This window comes from Haliotis cracherodii, unplaced genomic scaffold (genome assembly GCF_022045235.1).
Source record: "Haliotis cracherodii isolate W230 unplaced genomic scaffold, xgHalCrac1.p SCAF_6, whole genome shotgun sequence".
Classification (NCBI taxonomy): domain Eukaryota; kingdom Metazoa; phylum Mollusca; class Gastropoda; order Lepetellida; family Haliotidae; genus Haliotis; species Haliotis cracherodii.
Genome location: NW_027266319.1, coordinates 22,083,965 through 22,109,191, shown reverse-complemented (window position 1 = coordinate 22,109,191; position 25,227 = coordinate 22,083,965). Strand labels below are relative to the sequence as shown.

The 25,227-nt window shown below is 39.4% G+C and overlaps 1 protein-coding gene across 4 annotated transcripts in view; it reads left to right on the top strand.

Moving 5' to 3' along the window:
- The window catches only part of LOC139446061 (dedicator of cytokinesis protein 3-like), a 166,720-nt gene that overhangs the window by 84,840 nt on the left and 56,653 nt on the right, over positions 1–25,227 (top strand). For all 4 annotated transcript variants that reach the window (XM_071227331.1, XM_071227333.1, XM_071227330.1 and 1 more), the window contains 3 exons: positions 827–885; positions 1,302–1,450; positions 2,618–2,703. In XM_071227331.1, the coding sequence (XP_071083432.1) occupies positions 827–885; positions 1,302–1,450; positions 2,618–2,703 (294 nt within the window). The remainder of the gene's footprint in view (positions 1–826; positions 886–1,301; positions 1,451–2,617; positions 2,704–25,227) is intronic.

Below are 25,227 nucleotides of genomic sequence, written 5' to 3'. Positions count from 1 at the left end.
GTAGTATAAAGCAGTATTTGAGGTAGTAAAGAACAGTATATGAAGTAGTAGAGAACAGTATTTGAAGTAGTAAAGAGCAGTATTTGAAGTAGTAGAGACAGGAATTTGAAGTAGTAAAGAGCAGCATGCGAAGTAGTATAAAGCAGTATTTCAAGTTGTAAAGAGCAGTATTTGAAGTAGTACAGGGCAGTATTTCAAGTAGTAAAGAGTAGTATTTGAAGTAGTAGAGAGCAGTATTTGAAGTAGTAAAGAGCAGTATTTGAAGTAGTAAAGAGCAGCATGTGAAGTAGTATAAAGCAGTATTTGAAGTAGTAAAGAGCAGTATTTGAAGTGGTAAAGAGCAGTATTTGAAGTAGTAGAGAGCAGTATTTGAAGAAGTAGAGAGCAGTATTTGAAGTAGTAAAGAGCAGCATGTAAAGTAGTATAAAGCAGTATTTGAAGTAGTAAAGAGCAGTATTTAGTAGTGGAGAGCAGTATTTGAAGTAGTAGACAGCAGTATTTGAAGTAGTAAAGAGCAGCATGTGAAGTAGTAGAGAGCAGTATTTGAAGTAGCAAAGAGCAATATTTGAAGTTGTAAAGAGCAGCATGAGAAGTTGTAAAGAGCAGTATTTGAAGTAGTAGAGAGCAGTATTTGAAGTAATAGAGAGAAGTATTTGAAGTAGTAAAGAGCAGTATTTGAAGTAGTAAAGAGCAGTATTTGAGGTTGTAAAGATCAGTATTTGAAGTAGGAAAAGGCAGTATTTGAAGTTATTTGATATTGGATATTTAGTTGAAAACATAGAACTAATGTTAAGAATGCTTATTGATTTGGATGTCTTTCTTTCAGATACCAAGACATGAGAGTTCTCATTGGTTTACAGATTCAGACCTTATGGAATGGATTAGGTAAGGCTTACCAGCTTCAATCTAGGTTGTGCTGCTTTGTGAGTCATGGTGGGAGAAATAGTATTTGATGAATGAATGAGGTTTGGTTTAGTGTCACTTTAACGTCAATATTCCATCAGTATCATGGCAAGGGACACCAGAATAGGCTTCACGCGCTACCCATGTGGGGATTTAAACCCAGGCCTTCTGTGTATTGAGTGAATGCTTTAACCACCAGGCTACCCAACCATCCATGAAATGGTATTTGCTTAAGTTGAGTGTGAGATTACTAGTAGAAGATTTTTACTGAGAGATTTATAGCTTTTAATGTTTTTGCTCTAAATGGGTATTAAAACTCTATTTGTGTTACACTCTATTTGTGTTACAATTTTAGGAACATGGTGTAGAGAAAATACAATTGTGATTTTGTTTCCCAGGCAACCAAAAGAGACATTTTATTCCATCCCTGGTTGGTCCATTCCTGGAGGTTACCATGGTACCAGAAACTGATGTCAGGAAGGCAACAATTCCTATATTCTTTGATATGATGTTGTGTGAGCAGAATATAAAGGGAAACTTTACCTCAGTAAGTACTACAGTACCAGTTAAACCATAACCTTTGTAAGCTCTACAATACCAGTTAAAACTTCGTCTCAGTACGTACCACAATACTAGCTAAAACATCACCTCTGTACGTGCTATAAATATGATACCCAGTACATATTACGTAGAGAAACACAACTATCTTTTAAATCCATGAACCGTTGTCAGATATCCAGGTGAGCTACACCCTCCCCCATTTAATGCGGTCATTTGTTGATCCTTCCAATACCACTATCTATGTCTGGAGATTTTATGTATGCTTCCAGCTAATAGTCGGTAAGTGGGACAAAAATGGAAATATTGCATTCTGACAGACCCCAACATTTCCTGGTGATATAATACCACAGCCCTGTTCCTCAAAGCGATGCTAGCACTACAACTGTTTTAACGGAAATTTGTCAACATAGATTTCTGAAAGTTGTATAACTACTGCTGTCTTGACTTCTAAACTTTAACGGGGGCACGGGTGGCCCAGTCGTCTAAGGCGCCATGATTCGCTGTGCAGAGTTGCGTCCCTTGGGCATGCCAGAAACCTATGATTGTGGGTTCGAATCCCGGTTCGCCCCGATTAAGTTTCTAGGTTTGTCAGCACCATACCCGTGCTTGTGGGTTTCACCGAAGTGGTAAACGTCTGAGACCTGCATCACTTCGAGCTTTCCTCCCACATTAAGCTGACACGCCGTGATATAACTGGAATACTGTTAAAAGCGGCGTTAAACCAAACTCACTCACTCTAAACTTTAACATGTATACCATATTCGACGTAATAAGTGCCCCGCTGTAATAAGGGCACATGGCGATATTTGCTAATATATTAGCTAGTGAACAATCCTAATTAGCACCCTTTCGATTGATCAATTTACATTAGATGTATTCAGTCGTGTATAATACACACTCGTGTGTTATATGCACCTTTCATTACAGGCAAATAAATCCTGGAAAAATATATCTTTCATGTATAATACGCACAGACTTTTGTTTTGTATCATTTCAGCATAAACCATGAAATTTACGATCTTTCAACTCTTTCATTAAAATTATATCATAATAAGAGCCCCCTATTTCTAAAATTGAGAGTGCTCTGTATGCTTATTTTGGAAAAACGGTATGAGTATTTTAGACCATATGTAATCTGAGTGTGTCATGGCAGGTGGAGAGTGAGATAATCGAGAAGCTGGATATCCTGATCACAGGAAACAATGGCGATACAGAGTACAGGACACTCTTCAACCAGATGTAAGTACATCCACATCCACACCTTTCACATACAATGGTTTGTTTGTTTGTTTGTTTGTTGTTAAACACAGCAATCACAACTATTCCAGCTAAATGATGGCAGTCAGTAAATGATGGAATAAATGAAATAATCCTGTGATTGACATCATGAGCATCAGTCTACGCAATTGGGATACAATGGCATGCATCAACTACGTCATCGAGTCTGACCAACCGAGCCTGTTAGTCGCCTCTTTCAACAAGCATGGTTGCAAAAGACCTACTCCACGGATCCACACACAGTGACAGCTGCTTTATCTGTTAAACTGCAGAAGTGGCAGAGATCATGACAAAAAAAAAAAGTCTTTTTATTATGATGTATTTAAGTTAAACCTTTGTTGTAAGGTAATAAAACTGTCAGATGGACAGTCAGAAACATGAGGACCAGATAGTGAGTGAGTGAGATTGATTTTACGCTGCTTTTAGCAATATTCCAGTAATTCCAGCAGGGGACACCAGAAATGGGCTTCACATATTGTACCAATGTCGGGAATCGAAATCAGGTTTTGGCGTGACGAGCGAACGCTTTAACCACTAGGCTACCCGACCGCCCCTGGAGGGCCAGATAGAAATGGAGGGATGTGTTTTGTGATTTGTTGATGCATTATTTTTAGTGATGATGTAAATTGTTGAAAACACATCACCAAGTGGGTTTGTTACAGCCATGTAATATACTGTCCTAGAAATGGTTGGGATCATGAATATTTTTGGGTATATTTTTTTGTAGGGAAGACTGAGCATACAATTTCATACAAATATCACGCAAAATGTTTATGATCCCTTCCTATTTTTCGTTCAGTATGTGTTTACATTCAGTATGCAGGAGCACTTATAAATCTGCCAAATGGATCAATGCATATAAGATTTGTGCGCGCACTTGTGATGTGCTTTAAATCCATGTCTCCTTATACATGGAGTATAGGATTTGGGGTTGATTTCGAAGGCCTGTAAAGGGGGTCGTCTTATACGTGGGGTCGCCTTATGCACAGCGATATACGGTATGTTTCAATAAGGAAAGAGGAGAGGACACAACTCTCTGAATCCATGTGTGCTTCACTTCCTCAAATTTGGGGGAAAACATCCATGTTTGTAATGTTATTCTTGAATGATTCATTCCTTGTTTCGAGCCTTTGTTCTTGTGAGGTCTGTTTGAAACTGGCGTGAGTCCAAGAATTAAGATGCCCAGGTAATGATGTACACTCCCTCAATTACCATCTTTAGAGTCAAGGTTGAACAACTGCAGGCTGGATGAAGAAAGGCAATGAGGCAGTGTTAGCTAGACTATTGAGAAGACAGGATAGTATTTGTGTTAATGCTTCAAGGAACTATGAATATAATTACATTCGGGATGGATTTATTTGAGGAGTCTCTCGTTTAAATGAATAGTGCAATATATAGGATCAGTTTATATATAGGATAGTATAATATATTGGATAGTTTTTGAATGTTATTTCTAAGATTGTCATGGAACACACCGTCTCATGCTTTTGTCTTTTGCAAGGTTGGTTTGTTTGTTGTTTGTTTGTTGTTTTACGCCGCACTCAGCAATATTCCAGCTATATGATGGCGGTCTATAAATAATCAAGTCTGGACCAGACAATCCAGTGATTGATACCATGAGCATTGATCCACGCCATTGGAATCGATAACATGCTTCAACCAAGTCAGCGAGCCTGATCACCTGATCCCGTTAGTTGCCTCTTACAACAAGCATAGTCACCTTTTACAGCAAGCATGGTTGCGCTTAAAAAAAGACAGAAGGGGTGGGCGCTTATTGGGGCCAATTCAGAGTCAAATTGGCGTAAATTCATCAGTAAGCCTTACCTTATTTTCTTGAGAATAGTGCGCACTTTTTTCTCTCCAAAAAACACAGCTGTGTAGAAGGGGGTGCGCATTATACACGAATTAATGAGTTTTGATGTTTTTTCCCCCATGGAAAGACATTACTGTGAGCACGTAACACCGGAAATACCATGTCAACAAATCCATACTGAAGTTCGCAAATTATTCATGTAATTACACTGTCTGGCTATAAAAAGTGTTCTTTGTATATCTGGACTTTTGTTTGTAACTTATTTCATTAATTTTATTCAAAATTCCTTTTAATATTGTTTTAATTAATTTCGGTGAAATCGTGTGTGAAGCGATCGGAAGATCGCACAACTCACCGTTATTAACAGCAACCACGGTCAGATTACCGCTATTGACGCCTTGAAACGAACTTAAGTTGACAGAGAATGGATACATATATCATAAATGCCAAACTTTGATTCGTTAAAAGTCATATTTGTTTTTGTTGGATGATTCTATGTCAACATGTAGTTCTCGCGATCACGCGATCACGTGCACAGGAGCATCGACGGTTACTGGTCAGACTGGTTCCATGTAAAAAATAATACCCGGCAATAGCGCTCAGCTGCTTCGCTTAGGGTAATTATTATTTTAAATATGTTTAGTAAAAGCTGCATCTATATTAACAAGATATTGGAATATATTATTCCTGATAAAAAAATAGTTTCAGATACAACTTTTGCCGATCCTTGCATTTAAAATCCTGTAAAGTTATATCATTGGGTGTGTCTTGACCGAATCACCGGAAGATTCCAAGAAAACGTGTGTACAGCTGATTGCTGTGTCCGGCTTAGTTTATGAGAAAATGCACAAGGTAATCTTAATCCCTGGATATAAAACAATGCCTAGCTAACAAAAAATACAATTTAAACGGTAAATCAACATGTCTGGTGATTTTTTAATCTCAAATTTCGAATTTGTACTGACGAAGTTTCTCATCAACCGTTCGTTTGCCGGACTTCGATGAAGGGGTACGGTGTAATTTTTTTCTGCGGATAATATTCAAAGTCACAAATATCTGAAATAAACAGAATACAGTCATGCCCCGCTTATACGGACTTCAAATATCCAGAAACCTTGGTTCCCGGACGATTTTCATTTAAAACGAAATAATTGCAAGATTCTATATAAATTTTCGGAACTGGGAGGGGTGGGGGGGGCGCTTATTGGGGGAGGGGCGCTTAATGGGTCGAATACGGTATTCTATCTGCACGAGTCTCTTTTGCAAGGGAACAGCGTTGATACGTTTATTTTATGGAAACATCATAAGGAATAATATATAAAAATACACTCAATAACATGCAAACTGTCCTTATAAAGATCCTGCAGTCTAAATTTTGCAGTAAGCGTAAAGAGCTAAAACTGACTTGCACACGTTATGACAGCTGTTTACTTAGTAGTCGTGATAATCTGATGGGGAGGTCGGGGAGTGTGTGTGTGAGGGGGTTGGGGACTTCCAGAATACCTCCTTATGGTAACAGTCAGATAAAGATTAAAGTGATAACTGTGTCCCCGGAATTGATAAAGATATCATTTATCAACCAGGCCAACCGCATTCTTCTTCCCAGGGATGTTTACATAATTCATGCATTTTATCAGCTCATAATTACCAGGTCTCTGTTATTATTGATAATATGGGTAATTAGAACTGTCACTTGTGTCTGTTATACCCTAGCAATGTGCAACAATTATACACAAGTATCAGATAATGTGCAACAATTATAAACAGAATATGACAAGTGGTGAATGTCAGTGCAGGGACAGTGTTGAAAGAATCAGGGCACATGTTGACTTGGAGATAGCAGGACACTTGTCAATTTCCGGTTGTCTTTCATGAATATGTATCTGAAAACAGAGAAAGCAGATGGGGGATGAATGCACTGAACGTAGATTGACAATGTTTTACCAAGATGCAAAAGAACCAGATGACTCTGCACAAGAAAAGGTATATCCAAGATATTTGCATGATGATTTTTTGGTTGGTTTGTTGTTTAACGGCGCACTCAGCAATATTCCAGCTATATGATGGCGGTCTGTAAATAATCAAGTCTAGACCAGACAATCCAGTGATTGATATCATGAGCATCGATCCACGCAATTGGGATCGATGACATGTATCAACCAAGTCAGCGAGCCTGACCACCCGATCCCGTTAGTCGCCATTTACGGCAAGCATAGGTTGCTGAAGAACAAATTCATAAGATATTTATGTTTTTTAGATGCCTTTGTTCAATATTGAATGCCATTCATGCCCTTGATCATCAATAAGATCATGATGATAAGTTTGACTTTTTTGTGATGTTAAGTTGACTTTATGAAGTCAGCTGTTTATTTTAAGTATTTGCATACTGTAACCTTGTATGTGAACTGCCTTTTCATGAAATTGCTCAGAGCTGATGAGTAAGTAGACAACTTAGAAGAAAGCCATATACCTTATCCTTGATTATCGAGTGTTATAGCTGATACAACTGGAATACTGTTCAAGCAGTGTTAAACCCAACTCACTCATTACCAATATGATCATTTGGAAGTATATTTCTGTCAAAGCACACTGATTGATACAAGCAGTACTTGATTCACACTCGCCTTTTTGCTTGAATGAATTACACCTGAATGATTGAAGTATAGGTAGGGACTTCTACCCCCTAAATTGCACTTACTGCATCATAAACGTACTTACATTTTAATCACTCCTCGACTCGTGCACTCTGTACTTTGATTGGTGCATTTGTTTGTTAAACGCCACACTCAGCAATATTCCAGCTATATGATGGCGGTCTGTGAATAATTGAGTCTGGACCAGACAATCCAGTGACTGATGTCATGAGCATCAATCCACACAATCGGGATACGATGACATGCATCAACCAAGTCAGCGAGTCTGACCACCCGATCCTGCTAGTCGCCGTTTACGACAAGCATAGTCACATTTTACGGCAAGCATGGGTTGCTGAAGACCTATTCTAATAACCCCGGATCTTCTCGGGTCTTGACTGATGCAGATCTCTTAGTATGGTAATGACTTCATATGTTTAACTATATGCAATAGAAACATGCATGAAATTTGTCCCCTCATTAGGTGACAGTCTGTTTTCTTGCTTTGTGTTTGGTAATGGTATGAGTAGAAGATGTCCTCCTGCTATTTCTTTTGGAGCACACTAATGGGCCAAATATCTTAATACAAAATTGTTGATTTTGTTCAGTGGAAAATTTCATAGTAAGTGGAGATATTTTGTAGTTAAAAATGGTTAATTCAATGTCCATATGTTCAACAGTCATAACTGAAAAAATGCTATGAAAATGATAATTTCAAAAAGTAAACATCTTTGTTTTCGGTCTGCTTTGGGTAAACAGGACAGTGACAGAAGAATATTTATATCGGCAGAACCCATCTCTCAGTTACTGCAGGCTAATGGCCCGTTAAACTAGATAAAGACATGTTTTCTTCCAGAAAGGAAGCTGGAAATTCCCAAATGTTTGCCATTATCATGATGCATGTGTCTGACTGGGCACAGGGGAGGGAAACTAAAGTGATGTGAGGAGTTCCTGTGATCCTTGACCTGCTAATTAGAACCAGCAGTTTGAGTGTCCAGTGCACAGATAGCTCCTGACAGGGTTATTGGTTTGTTGCTGGCTCTGGTGGGGATTTTCTAAGTTGAATCAGAACAGGTGGTTTGACTTTCAACTTGCTTGTGGAGATCCTTGACTGTTTATGTCTTTTCCAAAGGAGTCAGATTTAGTTTTCCTTTGTCCAACTGTACATTTAATGTTTTGTTGTCCAGAGTTATTCTTGAGTTGCCAAGTTTCAGAAGCCTTGAAACATTGATGTTTAATTCCTTACTTTTATATTTTCTTGATGAACATTCAACTGCTGTAATGCCAAAGAATAGGCATGCAGTATAGTTTTATGAACCCAACATTTGGATGTTGGAAGTGATATTGCCAATGTCTATTTACAGATAGAAATGTTCAATTATAATGTGTTTCACTTCTCAAGTTAAAATGTTATATTAATTGTGTGGATGATAGAAGCTAGGTGAGAGAGTGTCACAAAAAAACATGCCCACTATGAGCTGATCTGGCGCATACCGCTTCTTGCATACCTACTACGACATAGATTCGTCAAACTACAACAAATATGACTATTAACGGGTCAAAGTATGGCATTTATGATGTATGTATCCATTCTCTCTCAACTAAAGTTTGTTTCAAGGCGTCAATAACGGTACTCTGACCATGGTTGCTGTTAATAACAGTGAGTTGTGAGATCTTCCGAAACAATATAAAAGGAATTTTGAATACCGGGTAACAGTAATGAAATAAGTTACAAACATAAGTCCAGATATACAATGAACACTTTTTAAAGGCAGACAGTGTAATTACATGATTAATTTGTGTACTTCAGTAGGAACTTGTTGACATGGTATTTACGTGTTACATGCTCACGGTAATCATCAAAACTCAATATGGCATGTATAATGCACACCCCATAGTTTTTGGGAAATAAATGTGCGTACTATACTAAAAAAAATATGGTATATATACCTTGTATACCTCACCTAGATGTTGTCACTCCCTACCAAGAACTGTGCACTGACCTCACTGACCTCTTGCAATGACCTCTTGCAATGACCTCTTTTCGGAATATGCAAATAATCATGATTTAGTTAACGTGTGTCTGTAGCCCATGCAGCATGTGCATTGTTAATTATATTAAAAGTAAATCACCGACCAGGACCTCATCGAACCACATCCTCGTGTGATGGTGGAATTGTAAGTGTGAACTTGGTTCTTCTTGCACAGGGATTTGGTGCTTTGGACCAATTGGATGTTGTCCCCATGGGGGTCAATGTAACCATAGAATATCCATGCAGCAAACCACTTTCCAGGACTAACAGTTGATTGTGTAGACCTGATCAGAATACAAACCACGACTATTTTGTTGATCTAACTGAGCATTTCTAAATATTGATCTTAAAGGAGATTGTCAGAGCCTACGTCTGAATATTGTGATAGCTACACCTCACAGGACGGGAAATTGGAGGTTAGACACACTATTTTTCTGAAAACAAATCATACTAACCCATTATCGAACAATTTCAAGGATGAGTGGAGATTTCTCAGGTCTTGAACTGTAATAAAAGTTGGGTCAACCAAGCAGGAACAACCATGTTTGTTTTTTCTTCAAGAAATAATAATATCCCGGAAAGAAGTGAAGGGTATTTCTCTTAGAGTGTTACAGCTAGAACAATAATTAGAAGTCACCTGACACTGGTTCCTTGCAGAGTTTATGGTTGGATTGTTAATAAAATCCTCTCTGAAAAATATCACACATTTCTTTTCCTCAATATGAACTGAATACAAAAACAATTCTTGGTGGAGGTTTTCACTCTCTATTTTTAAGCGAGATATTTCCTTCCTGTTACCATGAATTGCTTTTCAATATTTTTTTGTCATTAAAATCGATTGTGTAATACAGGTGAACTCTCTAATCTGGAGTGGGTGAGTGAGTGAGTTGGGTTTAACGCTGCTTTTAACAGTATTCCAGTAACATCACGGCATGTCAGCTTAATGTGGGAGGAAAGCCCGAAGTGATGCAGGTCTCAGATGTTAACCACTTTGGTGAAACCCACGGGCAGGGGTATGGTGCTGACAAACCTAGAAACATAATCGGGGTGATCCAGGATTCGAACCCACAACCATAGGTTTCTTGCGTGCCCAAGGGATGAAACTCTGCACAGCGATTCGCGGCGCCTTAAACGACTGGGCCACCCGTATCCCCCTCTAATCTGGACAGTGATGTAAATACGTATGTACAAGTAGAATATTCTGGACATCAAATTCTGTATACAACGACTAAAGGGTGGCATTTCATTGTCCCTTTGTATAAACACGTAGGGGGCGGTGGGGTAGCCTTGTGGTTAAAGCAGTCACTAAATGTCACCCCGAAGACCCAGGTTCAATTCTCCACATGGGTATTATGTGTGAAGCCCATTTCTGGTGTCCCCAGATGTGATATTGCTGGAATATTGCTAAAAGTGGTGTAAAACCAAACCGACTCACTTACTCATGATTTGAAATAAACATCCTAAAGGCTTTCAGAAGGTTTTATGGGAGACAGGTGGAGAACGTTTCCAATGCACCAGTGACAAAGATGATGTCTGATGCATTTCCCTATTCTGACTTGTACCACATATTCCTGTGTTTTCAAGTGAAGAATTGACTTGCCTTGGCATGTGTTTGTGATGGATGCCGCTGGTGGGGCAGGATACATTCAACTTTTCACAATCAATTGGTATTATCACTATTTGCTACTGATTCATGAACATGTGCTCATGATATACCGTATTCGACGCAATAAACGCCCAGGGCGCTGTCAAAATTAGAAATGGGGGGCTTTTAATAGAATGTTATTTTGGTGGAAAAAACAGCCTTGAAAGATCAATTTCGTGGTTTATGCTGACAGCCTGAAATGTTTATATACGACAGATGTATTTTTCCAGATTTTGATTGCGTATTATACGCGAATAAGTAAGTCTTTTGTATATTGACCAATCGGAAGGGGTGCTAATTGGGATTGTTCACCAGCAAATATTTGCGTGGGCGCTTATTAGAGCAGGGCGCTTATTACGTCGAATACGGTAGTCGGAATCGTAGAGTGAAGAGTGTAGTCTGATTATGAAAATGGCTTTTGTCTCTTTGATTCCATTAATCAAGGCATTAAGATTTGAAAAGTAATGAATTGGTCTGGCATCAGTTAACTTGATTTATGTGTCCAGATGTGAGTTTGAAGCTGTGAGAAATAAAGATCGTGAAACAAGATAATGAAGAAAGAAAACGAAGAGTTAGCACCTGTTGTGAGGAAGATATTATGTTCCTGGAGAGCTCCCATGTGTTTGCCGTTGAGGGCAAAGTTGTTCTAATTGCTAAGATATGATGAGCTCCTGCGGAGGAGGTGATTAGTGTGGAATGAAGTAATTGGTTAATTCCCAGCTTCAATGAGTCTCCACGGCTGGGTGTATTCAGTGTGTGGCCATCTTTCACAATAGATCATATTCTAACTGACGCCTCCATGTCAGTCAGGTAGGAAGAAGAAGGTTTCACTCTCATGAATCTGTGTTATTTAAGTGCCCTTGAATTCCATTGATATAAAGGATACTCTTTGATAATACCATCATTGAAGGGTCTGTCAGCAATCTTGGTCTAAGGTATAAGGCTTGAAGAATACTTTTGATACATCAGGGAACTTGGTGAATGTTATTTCAACATGAGCTAGATAACGAGGTGTAGATTAAAACGTTTGCCCCCTTCCTTTTCATTGAGATTGATATTGACTCTTTTTTATTTCTGAACCCACACGGGGACACATGTGTCAAAGTCGTCTAAGGCACCGTGATTTGCAGAGTTGCATCCCTTGGGCATGCCAGAAACCAATGACTGTGGGTTTGAATCCTGTTTCTCCCCAATTATGTTTCTAGGTTTGTCAGCACCATGCCCGTGCTCGTAGGTTTCACCGAAGTGGTAAACGTCTGAGACCTGCATCACTTTGGGCTTTCCTCCTACATTAAGCTGACACGCCATGATATAACTGGAATACTGATCAGCGTTAAACCCAACTCACTCACTCACTCGATCACTCACTCACACTGAACCCACAGGTTTATTTGTGTATGATACTGTGCATTAAGCACGTTCTTATGCTCATTCACCAAGTATCTGTCCAGTTTGCTTGTGTGAAAATACATTGATCACTGACTTCTTAATAAATATTGTCACAGGTGTAATTTAAATTCTTTGCAGCCTGCTATCCTTATAATAGTATAGATTAGGATGCCAGACTTTTTTAGGGACAACTTGTTCTTATGATTTATACAATCAAGGAATCATGATTTAAACTAGAGACTTGTGACAATCTACTGGTCTCTCTCCTCGGCCACTGTGGAGGTGTTGACACGGAGGAGCTGATGGAGACAGTGTGTAATTAGTGGGAAATACTTAGTGTCCAGCATCCAGACTGTCAGTCTGCAACAGTCCTATGTTTTCTGTGTTATTGATTAGGAATATTGACAATATATGTGAATAGATTTGGAACACAGCTGACATTTATGTCAAGGGAATCGTTGGAAGTGTTCTTGTTTAAGAATTTATAGGACTATAATATTAAAGTACCAGTAACTGCAGTTCCGATATCTTGTAAATGTTGTGGATTATTCGGATGAATTGTGCTGACTGGCCCAAAATGCAGTCCCGGTGACTACATGTAAATCAGATCATTTTTTTTTATCAGGGCACCGTTCCACATAGCGATCTTAGCGCTACGACTATCGTAAGCCAGTGTTAAAGTATGGGAGTTACGATCACCTTAGCACTAAGATGTCTTTATGGAACGGGGCCCAGGTCAGTAAGTGTTAATCAGAGACTTGATAAACTCTTGATGTGTTTTTATATCAGAACCAAACGGCATGTGATCAGTTGCCCATATTTCTTCATTTAAGAAACAATGTCTTTGAATTTTATTAAGGGGGGCTGTTAGTTATAGACTCTAGACATGGGTGGTATTGTACAAACAATATTAAAGCTACAACCGTTGTAAGTCTATGATAAGGTATGGGAGTTATGATCCCCTGAGCGCTAATGTGGCTTTGTACAAAGGCACCCTGCACTCACTTGCACAAGGGGGCACGGGTGGCCCAGTCGTCTAAGGCGCCGCAATTCGCTGTGCAGAGTTGCGTCCCTTGGGCACGCCAGAAACCTATGATTGTGGGTGCGAATCCCGGTTCGCCCTGATTATGTTTCTAGGCTATAGGCATGAAATGGACAGATCATTCATTATCCTAGCCCTCAAGGCTAATATAATTATTCAGGTGATTTTTGAATGATTATATTAAAGTGTTTGCAAGTAATGTAAGTGCCATATATTGAGCAGGTTGGAACACTGTTGTTAGTGTGAGTGAGGGTGTCAGAGCTGGATGTGTTTTGTTGGATATAACATCAACACCTATTACATATTCATGTACATTATAAGACAGCTGTTGGTTCTCATGAAGACAACAGAATGTTTGTCATTGGACAGTGTCAGTGTGACATTGCATGGGTTTCTTTACATAAAATGAGACAATTAGCCCTCGTTTCTACAAGAACATCAGTTTTAAGTTTTACAGATGATTGATGTATTATTGTGGGATTTACAAACGCCGCTTTTGCACACTGCCTTTTTGTTTGAGGCTGATGCTGAAGTAGATTGCTTCTTAAAGTGCACTGTATAATCGATAGATGACGTATTACCAGGGGGGATTACCAGTGACAGTTAAGCAGTTCCAGCCTTTGTTTCGTAGATGAAGAAGCCAGGTTAAAAGAGTCTTGTGTGTTCAGCATCTCTATTGACTGATTGGTTTGCCAGGTGGACTGCTGAAATAATCACTTGTTGAGGTTTCAAGTATATGAGAGAGAGAGCTTACCAAATAGTTGGCTTTATCAGTGAAATTATGTACACTTTGTTATATGGAATGGTGGTACAGAATGTCAAATGCCTGATGTGGGGGCACGGGTTGCCCAGTCGTCTAAGGCACCGGATTTCGCTGTGCAGAGTTGCGTACCTTAGGCACGCCAGAAACCTATGATTATGGGTTCAAATTCCAGTTCGCCCCGATTAGGTTTCTAGGTTTGTCAGCACCCTACCCGTGCTCGTGGGTTTCACTGAAGTGGTAAACGTCTGAGAACTGCATCACTTCAGGCTTTCCTCGAACATAAAGTTGACACGCCGTGATGTAACTGGAATACTGTTAAAAGCGGCGTTAAAACCAACTCACTCACTCATATGCCTGATGTGACTAGGTTTAGGGGGTAGCCTTGTGTGTAGGCTTATCACTATTTAGTGGTATGTTCCACAGGTTGCTTTGTTGGTTGGTTGGTTTGTTGTTTAACGCCATATATCTTCCAGCTATATGACGGCGGTCTGTAAATAATCAAGTCTGGATCAGACAATCCAGTGATTGACATCATGAGCATTGATCCACGCAATGGGAATACAATGACATGCATCAACCAAGTCAGTGAGCCTGACCACCAGATCCTGTTAGTCGCCTCTTACGTCAAGTAAAGTTGCCTTTTACGGCAAGAATGGGTTGCTGAAGAACTTTTGAAAAACCATTGAATCTAAAATAAAACAATAACTTTCCTTAAACATATCTGATCAAAAACATATTTTCATCATAACTCTCCCCAAAGTTTTCAAGACCACCCCCACCTCAACTCACTCCCCACAAAATTGTCCCCTTAATTAATATCGGTCCCCTTGTAATAAAATAGTTTGAAAACTAAATCTACAGTAATACGTTCGTGCGAGAAAAAAGACATATTCTGGAATTGCAGGAACGTTGATAATGGAATTTCCAAGAAGAAAGGGTGACATTTACACTGAGCAAATGTCTCTGTTGATTTGATAGAGGAGAACAGCCAGGAGCATCGATCCACCCAATTAGGATCGATGACATGTATCAACCAAGTCAGCGAGCCTGACCACCCGTTCCCGTTAGTCGCCTTTTACGACAAGCACAGTCGCCTTTTACGGCAAGCATGGGTTGCTGAAGACCTATTCTACCCCGGAATCTTCTCGGGGCAGGTTGCTTTGTACCAGGACAAGACCTCCCAATGCTGTATAGTCCAAGGAGTGTTTTGTTGGTTTTCCCCCTCTCCGTGTTATATCCGGTGTCTTTAAGATTCCTGAAAGAAACAGATGAAAGGTCACACTACAATTGTCACTGAATACATGCGTTTGTTTGTTGTTGAATGCTACAGTAAGCAATATTTAAGTAATAAGACATCAGCCTGTAAGTAATCAGGTTTGGACCAGACAATCGAGTGATTGATATAATGAGCAAGGTCCTCACCATAAGGATACAATGACTGCCCAATGCTTTATGTCGCCTCTTCCAACAGGCATAGGTTGCTGGGGACCAAGTCTAACCGAACAGGTTGCTAGGGACCAAGTCTAGCCCAACAGGTTGCTTGGGACCAAGTCTAACCCAACAGGTTGCTAGGGTCCAAGTCTAACCCAATAGGTTGCTAGGGACGTAGTCTAACCCAGTAGGTTCCTGGGACCAAGCCTAACCCAACAGGTTGCTAGGGTCCAAGTCTAATCCAGTAGGTTGCTAGGGACCAAGTCTAACCCAATAGGTTGCTAGGGACCAAGTCTAACCCAACAGGTTGCTAGTGACTAAGTCTAACCCAACAGGTTGCTAGTGACTAAGTCTAACCCAATAGGTTGCTAGGGACCAAATCTAACCCAACAGGTTGCATGGGACCAAGTCTAACCCAACAGGTTGCATGGGACCAAGTCTAACCCAACAGGTTGCTTGGGACCAAGTCTAACCCAATAGGTTGCTACGGACCAAGTCTAACCCAACAAGTTGCATGGGACCAAGTCTAACCCAACAGGTTGCTTGGGACCAAGTCTAACCCAACAGATTGCTTGGGACCAAGTCTAACCCAACAGGTTGCTAGGGACCAAGTCTAACCCAACAGGTTGCTAGGGACCAAGTCTAACCCAATAGGTTGCTTGGGACCAAGTCTAACCCAGTAGGTTGCTAGGGACCAAGTCAAACCCAACAGGCTGCTAGGGACCAAGTCTAACCCAATAGGTTGCTTGGGACCATGTCTAACCCAACAGGTTGCTAGGTACCAAGTCTAACCCAACAGGTTGCTAGGGACCAAGTCTAACCCAGTAGGTTGCTAGGTACCAAGTCTAACCCAGTAGGTTGCTAGTGACCAAGTCTAACCCAGTAGGTTGCTAGGGACCAAGACTAACCCAGTAGGTTGCTTGGGACCATGTCTAACCCAACAGATTGCTAGGGACCAAGTCTAACCCAACAGGTTGCTAGGGACCAAGTCTAACCCAGTAGGTTGCTAGGGACCAAGTCTAACCCAGTAGGTTGCTTGGGACCAAGTCTCACCCAAAAGGCTGCTAGGGACCAAGTCTAACCCAACAGGTTGCATGGGACCAAGTCTAACCCAACAGGTTGCATGGGACCAAGTCTAACCCAATAGGTTGCTAGGGATCAAGCCTAACCCAGTAGGTTGCTAGGGACCAAGTCTCACCCAGTAGGTTGCTTGTGACCAAGTCTAACCCAACAGGTTGCTAGTGACTAAGTCTAACCCAATAGGTTACTAGGGACCAAGTCTAACCCAATAGGTTGCTAGTGACTAAGTCTAACCCAACAGGTTGCTAGTGACTAAGTCTAACCAAACAGGTTGCTAGTGACTAAGTCTAACCCAATAGGTTGCTAGGGACCAAGTCTAACCCAGTAGGTTGCTAGGGACCAAGTCTAACCCTGAATTCCCATGGGATTATTACTAATGAAATCTTAAATATTACTTCGCATTAATTACCCCTAAATAAAAATGTTAATTTATCAGTTCATAACCTTATGAATACCATGAAATCATATCCTAGGTTATCCAATTTTCTGTTGTCTCCCAGAAATTACTGTAAACAGGGAATTTTTTGCGACCGTTTTATTATTGCGAGTTTTGCGAACGAAACTCAATCGCAAAAATTACAAACGCAAAAATAAGTATAAATAATACATACATTCTTTATTCATTGCAACACGTCATCAAATGTTGAAATCGTCAACCAGAACCACAAGTTACTAAATAGTAACAGTAGTATTGTCTTTGGTGTGGTATTCGCAATATTTTAACGGCGCAGAAATAAAGCTGTTTACAGTATAGCTTTGTTTGTTTCTGTTGTGTTTTGAAGCCATTACAAAATCCGACTGAGTGACAGGAAGTGTATACTAGTTTCAGATCATGTTCAGAATTTGAGTCAAGCAGGAGATAGAAATCAATATTGAAACCCTATCTATTTGTTTCCTAAATCCTAAACAGTTATATGGTAAACACTAATATACACCCTAAGATTTTAGGTTTTCAATATTTAAATCAGTATCCAAGCTCTGATGCATTACAAGTGTAAGCCAGGTGTCTCTATCTGCCTGTAAGGCATAGATATATGAATTATTACAGTTAGAGTTTCAAACAGTGTGAGGAAGGAAGCATTTCACTTTTTTAGATTTTACTTCTTTTTATGGAAACTGCTTATGCATCTGTGTACATGTTTGGCATGATTGTTTGGGAGGACTATGTATGTGGTATGCTTCATCAAGTAAAGCAGGCAATTCCACATATACAATTCCACAAATACCCCTCCATAATCAACCGTTGACAATTTTATGTATAAAAAAGAATATCATCACATATATAATATTGATTATTTTGTTTGTGTTTACAGGAATGTAAATTATGTATGTCTGTATATATGTTTATATGGATCATAATGTCTTGTCTTTTAAAATTGCATCTGTCCCGTAATGGAACGATTCTGCAATAAATATTATCTTATCTTATCTTATCTTATAGCCCTTGTCTTTGGAGGGGACATGGTCTGTTTCCCAGAGAATAATTTAAAAAATGAATCCGACTCACTTCTTGAATGATTTAGCATATCTGGATTACCTCAGCTCTAGGTCTGAAATTAAACATTATTCTGGGCACCATTTGGATTTTTTTTTGTAGAAATATATATTTTTACGATGATAACTTTATTTCTTGGACTAAATGTTAGTCTAGGTTAGGGACAATAAAATAATTTTATGTCAGCGGTTTGTAAATAATCCAGTCTGGACCAGACAATCCAATGATTGACATCATGAGTATCGATCTACACATTTTGGTTAGGATGACATGCATCAACCAACCAAGTTGGTGAGTCTGACCAACCGATTATGTTAGTGGCCTCTTATGACAAGCATTGTCATCTCTTACAACAAGCATGGTTGCTGAAGACCAACTCTACCCCGAATCTTCACAGGTTCCTTCTTTAGGTAACTATTATGACAGTGACTACCACAGAGCTGTATGTCATCATGCAATCATGTGATTGTGTCGTTATACACAGTCAATATTCCCATGTCTTCCCTTATTTGCACATATTTCACCTCACACAAAAGTGTCCTCATCGGACTCCGTCTTTCCTGCGGCACTATGAAGATATTTGTAGGTCTGAGCTTTGATTTGTGTCTGATTTGTGTCTGATTGATATGGTGTGGAGGAAGCTCTGTGATGAGCTATCATGCTCCGCGCTATCATTCTCAACTTGCTCTTAATTTGTGGAGATAAAGAGCCTGGAGTCCTGAACAAGCGTGAGCCAACTGCCCCTGGGAAACAGAAAGATCAGGGTATGCTGAGCACTGATCACAGTGGATGGCTGTAAAATGGTCGTTGACGGTGAAAAAAGGAGCTTCACCAGCTGCCAGGGGATGATTGAGCTGCTTCATGTGTGAACTAGCCTTGTGGTTGGAGGGTTAATTTCCCTGGCTGTTTAGAGTTGTTAGCCGATGTTTAAAGTAGCCACGTGGGTTTCATCTGCATCCCTTCTCCATCCACTGAGCAGTGAGGTGCCCCACGGCCTGCTTGCCAGGATGAGGATTACTGCATGGAAGCGTGAGAAATCGTAGGAAATATTCTGCTAATTTCTTTGAAAATTCTCTTTGCTCTCTGAAGATTAACTTTTTTCATAACTTGGAAACTTTTTATACTTTCTTGGAATCTGTGATAGTTTTTCATTCTAGGATGTAAACGCTTAGATATATCATTTGCATAATAGCAATACATGTTTTAGATAAGATAATTTTTATTGCAGAAACGTTCCATTACGGGACAGATGCAATTTTAAAAGACAAGACATTATGATTCATATATACATTTATATTTTATGGAACATAAGGTTTTACTGACAGAGGTTAAAGTAGGTATGTAGAGAGAAATTAAAGTTCTTATAGTTTCAAAACCTGTTATATTTTTTATTATAGGATGTAAACACCTAGATATATCATTTGCATAATAGCGGTTCATGTCTTATGGAACATGAGGTGTGTACTTACAGAGGTTAAAGTAGGTATGTAGAGAGAAATTAAAGTTCTTATAGTTTCAAAACCTGTTATATTTTTTATTATAGGATGTAAACGCTTAGATATATCATTTGCATAATAGCAGTACATGTTTTATGGAACCTGATGAGTGAGTGAGTTAAAATTTAATGTCGCATCAGCATATAGCGATTTATGGTACATAAGGTTTTTTGCTTAAAGAGGTTAAAGTGAGGTAAGGGATGTAGAGAGAAATTGAACTTCTTAAAGTTTGTTTTCAAATAAGAAGAACAAGTTTTCATTTATCAAGATCTCAATAATAACAGTGCTAGACATTGGTTTCTTCAGAAGCCAAAGGGTTATGCTTGTATCAACATTTGAGTGTTGGTTCCAAAAGATAAAAGTAAACATATTTTTTACACATGTCAAATTCGAAAGAAATGTAAAATATTTACAAATGTCATGCAATTATTTTATTCCTGTATGATAGAATGCAGGAAATGAACTTTTAATGTTTACTTTACATGTGGGTCACAGGCATCCTTGTCATATCATATGGAAAGTACTGGCTCTGCATTGTATGTGATAGTGTTGAAATGTTTATTCATTCACTGGTCACTGTTTAGCTGCAGGCTGAAGAAGGAGGACTCTGATAATACCCAGTTAACTTGGACACACCTGGGAGTGGTTGATCTGGAGACTTTCTCACAGATCCATCTCTGACATACAGGATGGTATTACCTAGATTCCTGAACTCTTTCCTTTCTGAGGAACTAGACATGTGTTACAGGAGGGTTTGGGCAATGGTTGGGGTAGGGGCTGGCTGGGCTGTTGGGTGGGTGTAAACTAATTTTCTCAAATCTGTATATAACTCTACAAATCTTTGCAGGCCCTCAAAAAATGTTTGTTTTCTTCTTGAACCAACAAGTTTACATCCCAGCTCCAAATATGCTTGTCTCATTAAAAAAACTTTTGATTGGTTGGTTGGTTTGTTGTTAACGCCGCACTCAGCAATATTCCAGTTATATGACGGCGATCTGTAAATAATCGAGTCTGGACCAGACAATCCAGTGATTGACATCATGAGCATTGATCCACGCAATGGGAATACAATGACATGCATCAACCACGTCAGTGAGCCTGACCACCAGATCAAGTAATGTTGCCTTTTACGGCAAGAATGGGTTGCTGAAGAACTTTTGAAAAAACATTGAATCTTAAATAAAACAATAACTTTCCTTAAAAACATATCTGATCAAAAACATATTTTCATCACAACTCTCCCCAAAGTATTCAAGACCACCCCCACCTCAACTCACCCCCCTGAAAATTGTCCCCTTAATTGATATCGGTCCCCTTGTAATAAAATAGTTTGAAAACTAAATCTACAGTAATACGTTCGTGCAAGAAAAAAGACATATTCTGGAATTGCAGGAACGTTGATAATGGAATTTCCAAGAAGAAAGGGTGACATTTACACTGAGCAAATGTCTCTGTTGATTTGATAGAGGAGAACAGCCACGTTTCGAGACATGAAATATTGCTTTTCTTAATTTTATTGTGCAGAATGCAATTTAAGCATCATAGAAATAGTGTGTCATATGATTTATTAACCTGTATATGCTAACTTTCTACTATAAAATTCATATATCAATCATCATGGCCCCTGAGATCTTCAATCGATGAACAAGGTATTGTGGACTCCAAAATGAAAATAGGTCAATTCATGGCAGTCTGTTTGAACTTTCCTTGAAATGAGGTGGGAATATTGTGAAGAGATTGTCATCCCACTGGTGCTGCTGGTCACTTGAAATGGTCATCAATGATGGCAGTGCTAGGTATCATGCAGAGCTCCAGATGAGCTTTTGGTGTTGTGGGTATTTTACCCATGCATTTTAAAATCATTGGGTATCAGTAATTCTATCTGGGTATTCAAATTTCTGTTACCCTTTAGTATTTACACATGTGGGTATTTAAATTAAATATTTAAAAACACTATTCATCTAGTCCCTGCAAACTGGTGTCGTGTGGGTTTGAGAGCTTTATAGGACTCAAAAATACCACGACACTAGAAAGTGTGATGGCAAATGATCATGATGTAACTGTCATCGTGGAGTTTGGCAAGGTTGATGGAATGCCCGTTTATAATTTCAAAATAAGTTCCTGATTTGCTAATCGAATACGCAGGGTTACTTCACAATATTTTTATGATACGCACAAGTTATATTTTTGTAGCGTATTAGTTGCGTATTTGATACGCTAGGATTTTATTTTACTGCATATTTCTGCATTTCTGATGCGTATTTTACCCAGATACGCAGCTTTTCTGGAGCTCTGATCATGGTCAGCAGATGGCTTGTGTAGATACATGTGTATGTATGTAGGTATGTGGTCTCCTGGCAAATGGTGCTTCACTCACTCACTCACTCACTCTTCATAATCAACACAATAATTTCTACATGCACTGACAGCTTTATGCTCATCATACTTGAATGTCTCAGATGTACATTGTGGCCAGCCAAGCTGTTAAAGCATTGTTTCGTCAAATCTCATTAAAATCAGATCTTAGTTCTCGCTACCCCTAAACAAAGATCTGAGGACATCCCATTACATGTCATGTCAGACCAACCTTGCACGAACTTGGACTGACCAATGGAATGACCAATCAGAAGGCAGCTTTCTCGTGCTTTACGGCACTAATTTCAAGTTGGTGACTACGCTTCGAAACATATTTTGCCATATTCTTGATTACAAATTTGAAACCTGAACAAAAGAAAATTCTCGAATGGCTAATAGATGGTCTAGATTGTATGGATACGGTCATTAAACCTGTAACTCTCATTCAGAGTTTTCCAGTTTCGAGGCTGCATGATCAGAAATCACATTCCGACTGTCACTTTTATAATCTGGTAAGCGATGCTCTGATTGGTCGGATGAAAGGTCGTTCTGACCAAATAGTCACCACTGATGGCTAAGATGAGATATTTTTGACAGACTGTAGCCATTACAGCATTACAAAGTGATGCGAACATTTGATCAACCACTTGTAGACGACATCACGGTAGTGGAGGTGCAGTGTTTTCCTCTCTGTGTCTCAAGTATGTCAGCCCCCAGCATTACATAGGGGATAACAGACCCCTTGACCTCCCCAGCAGATTCTTTATCCAGTTTGATATAACTTCATTGGTGTCAAATACGAGTTTCAAAATTCCTGGGGTATTTTCCCCTTTACAACTACATTGTACCTTCAATTCCTCAAGCCTCTTCAAGAGAGACAATAGTGCAGTGTTTTTGCCAATTTTGTGTTTAAATCGGCCCAATAGTATTAACGTTTAACAGTTTGCCAAATTATTGTGGTTGATGTGGTCATGGAAAGCAACACTTACTCTCAGGAGTCCCACTAATGTTTTTGGTCTCACCAACTGATTAATCGTCTCCAATAAAAAAAATTTGTCCCTGGTGTCAAGCCTTATAAAGAAGAGTGACGTTGTGTAAGGAAGAGTGTCGGTATATCAGGCGGTTGTTTGTTTTTGCTTCAGATGTTAGAGTTTTGGAGACATGAAGCCATTAAATAACAAACAGATGAGTTAATCTTCCCCTTCTTCTCCGAGGCCGACTGTGTTTGGCATTTTAGGTTGTGTGTGGGAGAGGTGAATTGAAGACTAACAGCTTCCTGGTTATGTACAATCGATGCGTGCATCCCACGTTATGTTACGATGGCACTGAATTGACTGAAAAAATACTGAATTATCCAATATCCCGTTGACGATAGATGTTGTCACAGAAAGCTTTCTTCACCACCAGCAAAATAACCATAATTGTTGCAATCATTTGAGTGATCCCACATACAGGTTTTATGTTAATAGTGAATTCTAGGACAATGACCTTTAAAGAATATTGGCAATACTGGTATATCTTTCTTTTCTGAATAAGATCCCAGACATTTAAAATGATACGTTTGGAATGGCAGAGTGCGAAATATAAATGGATTTAATATAATAGATTACTTTGAATGACTTTGTTGCCACCTGCTGAAGCATCATCACTTAGATCAAATGTACTTCTGCTTGAGATATCATTGAACAGAAAGAGGTATTTTTGTGCTGTAATGGATTACACAAATTTCTTCTTGACACTAATCAGCAAATGGCTTCTTAAGTGGATAAATCTTCTGATTCTCGAAAGTCTTATGCCAGTTTTTTATTGGTCACATTTATACATGGGTTCTCGTTTTTGGAGGTTCTTTGCAGAAATAGTTGAGACTTCTCAACCAAAGATGACAGACAGAGGCAAGTGTGTGCATCTCTGCTGTGTTTAACTGAGTGGATTAGTAGACTGGTGAGTCAGGGATGAATTCTCACTGGACAAAATGGGAGGTGTTTTGGTATTCAGGATGTTGTCAACTGACTTGCCGTACTTCAGACCCCTCACTGAACATTGATTTTTTTTTAATGAGGGAGAAAATTACATCTCGAGTGCGTGGCGAGGACAAGTTTTTCTGCTTCAAGCTGAAGTGTGATAGGCGGTCGCTGCCACAAGCGATTGAATATCCCGAATGATTTACCCTCTATCAAAATGTTACGTTTTCACTTGGGGGAAAATAAGCAACGTGCTGTTGTAGAGTTTATCTATGAGTTTGGGTCAATCTGCTCAATTCAGCTGCTCCCTTAACTGTATAATCGGCTTAGGATGCTTGGAAATCAAAGAATTTTTCGGATCAATTTGATCAAGGAAAATCTGAGAGTGTGGTCATTTGAGAGTCGGAAAAAGTTGATAACCTCATTTGTAAAGCAGATACAATGTAGGGAATCTAATCCCTTGACAATTAAGAGTTTTTTCTCCTGCCACTTGGATGGAAGATTGAGTCCACCAAGACATTTAAGTTTTTAGATCGAGGAACATTTCTTCTTAAACTGGTACAATCATGTTCTTTGACTTGATCTGTAGGGATGGCATTTGTGACATATGCAGCTCTTGCAGTGACAGAGTTTTGGCGAGTGCTCCTCATGGATGATTCCAAATGTCAGTCATAAACTCTCACTTCTGATGAAAACCACATGGTCGGCTTCCTGGATATAAATCCATATTTGACTGAAGCTCCCATCTCGGTGTGACTTCCATGTAGAGCAGCCGGCTCTGATTGTTTCTGATGTCAGAGATGGGAAGCCTAAGATAGCAGTTTACACAGTAAGTGGACACCATTGACAGGAAGAGAACCCTGTGTAGGACTAGCAAGGTGATTACATGCTGGTAGGATTACAGTGTCTCAGTCTGCTCACTGCTGGTGTATACGGCTGTTGGAGGTAGTGTACGGGAGGTGTATACGGAGATGTAACGCTGGAGGTGATTGCTGATAATGATGTCAGATCAGTGCGGAGGGTTATGTCAGGAGTTACAGCTACAGAATCGGTTGGCTTTGTTTGACTCGGCGGCTGATAGGTCAATTGTGATGTGATTAGCCTGGAGCATGTATGAGGACAACTTACCTGCTCCTCCAAGCCTTCAGAGCATATAGTGCCACAGGCCGAGGTTATTTCTGGGTGCTGAGAAAGTCGAAACAAGTTTTGTACTTTCATTTTTATCTGGATATTGTGATTGGATATCAATCTGGAAATATGACTTAAAACATGAGCATATAAAAGATTTTTCAATTGTGGATGACAAACTTTCATGTCACGGAATACACCTGATTCTGGAAGAAGAAGTT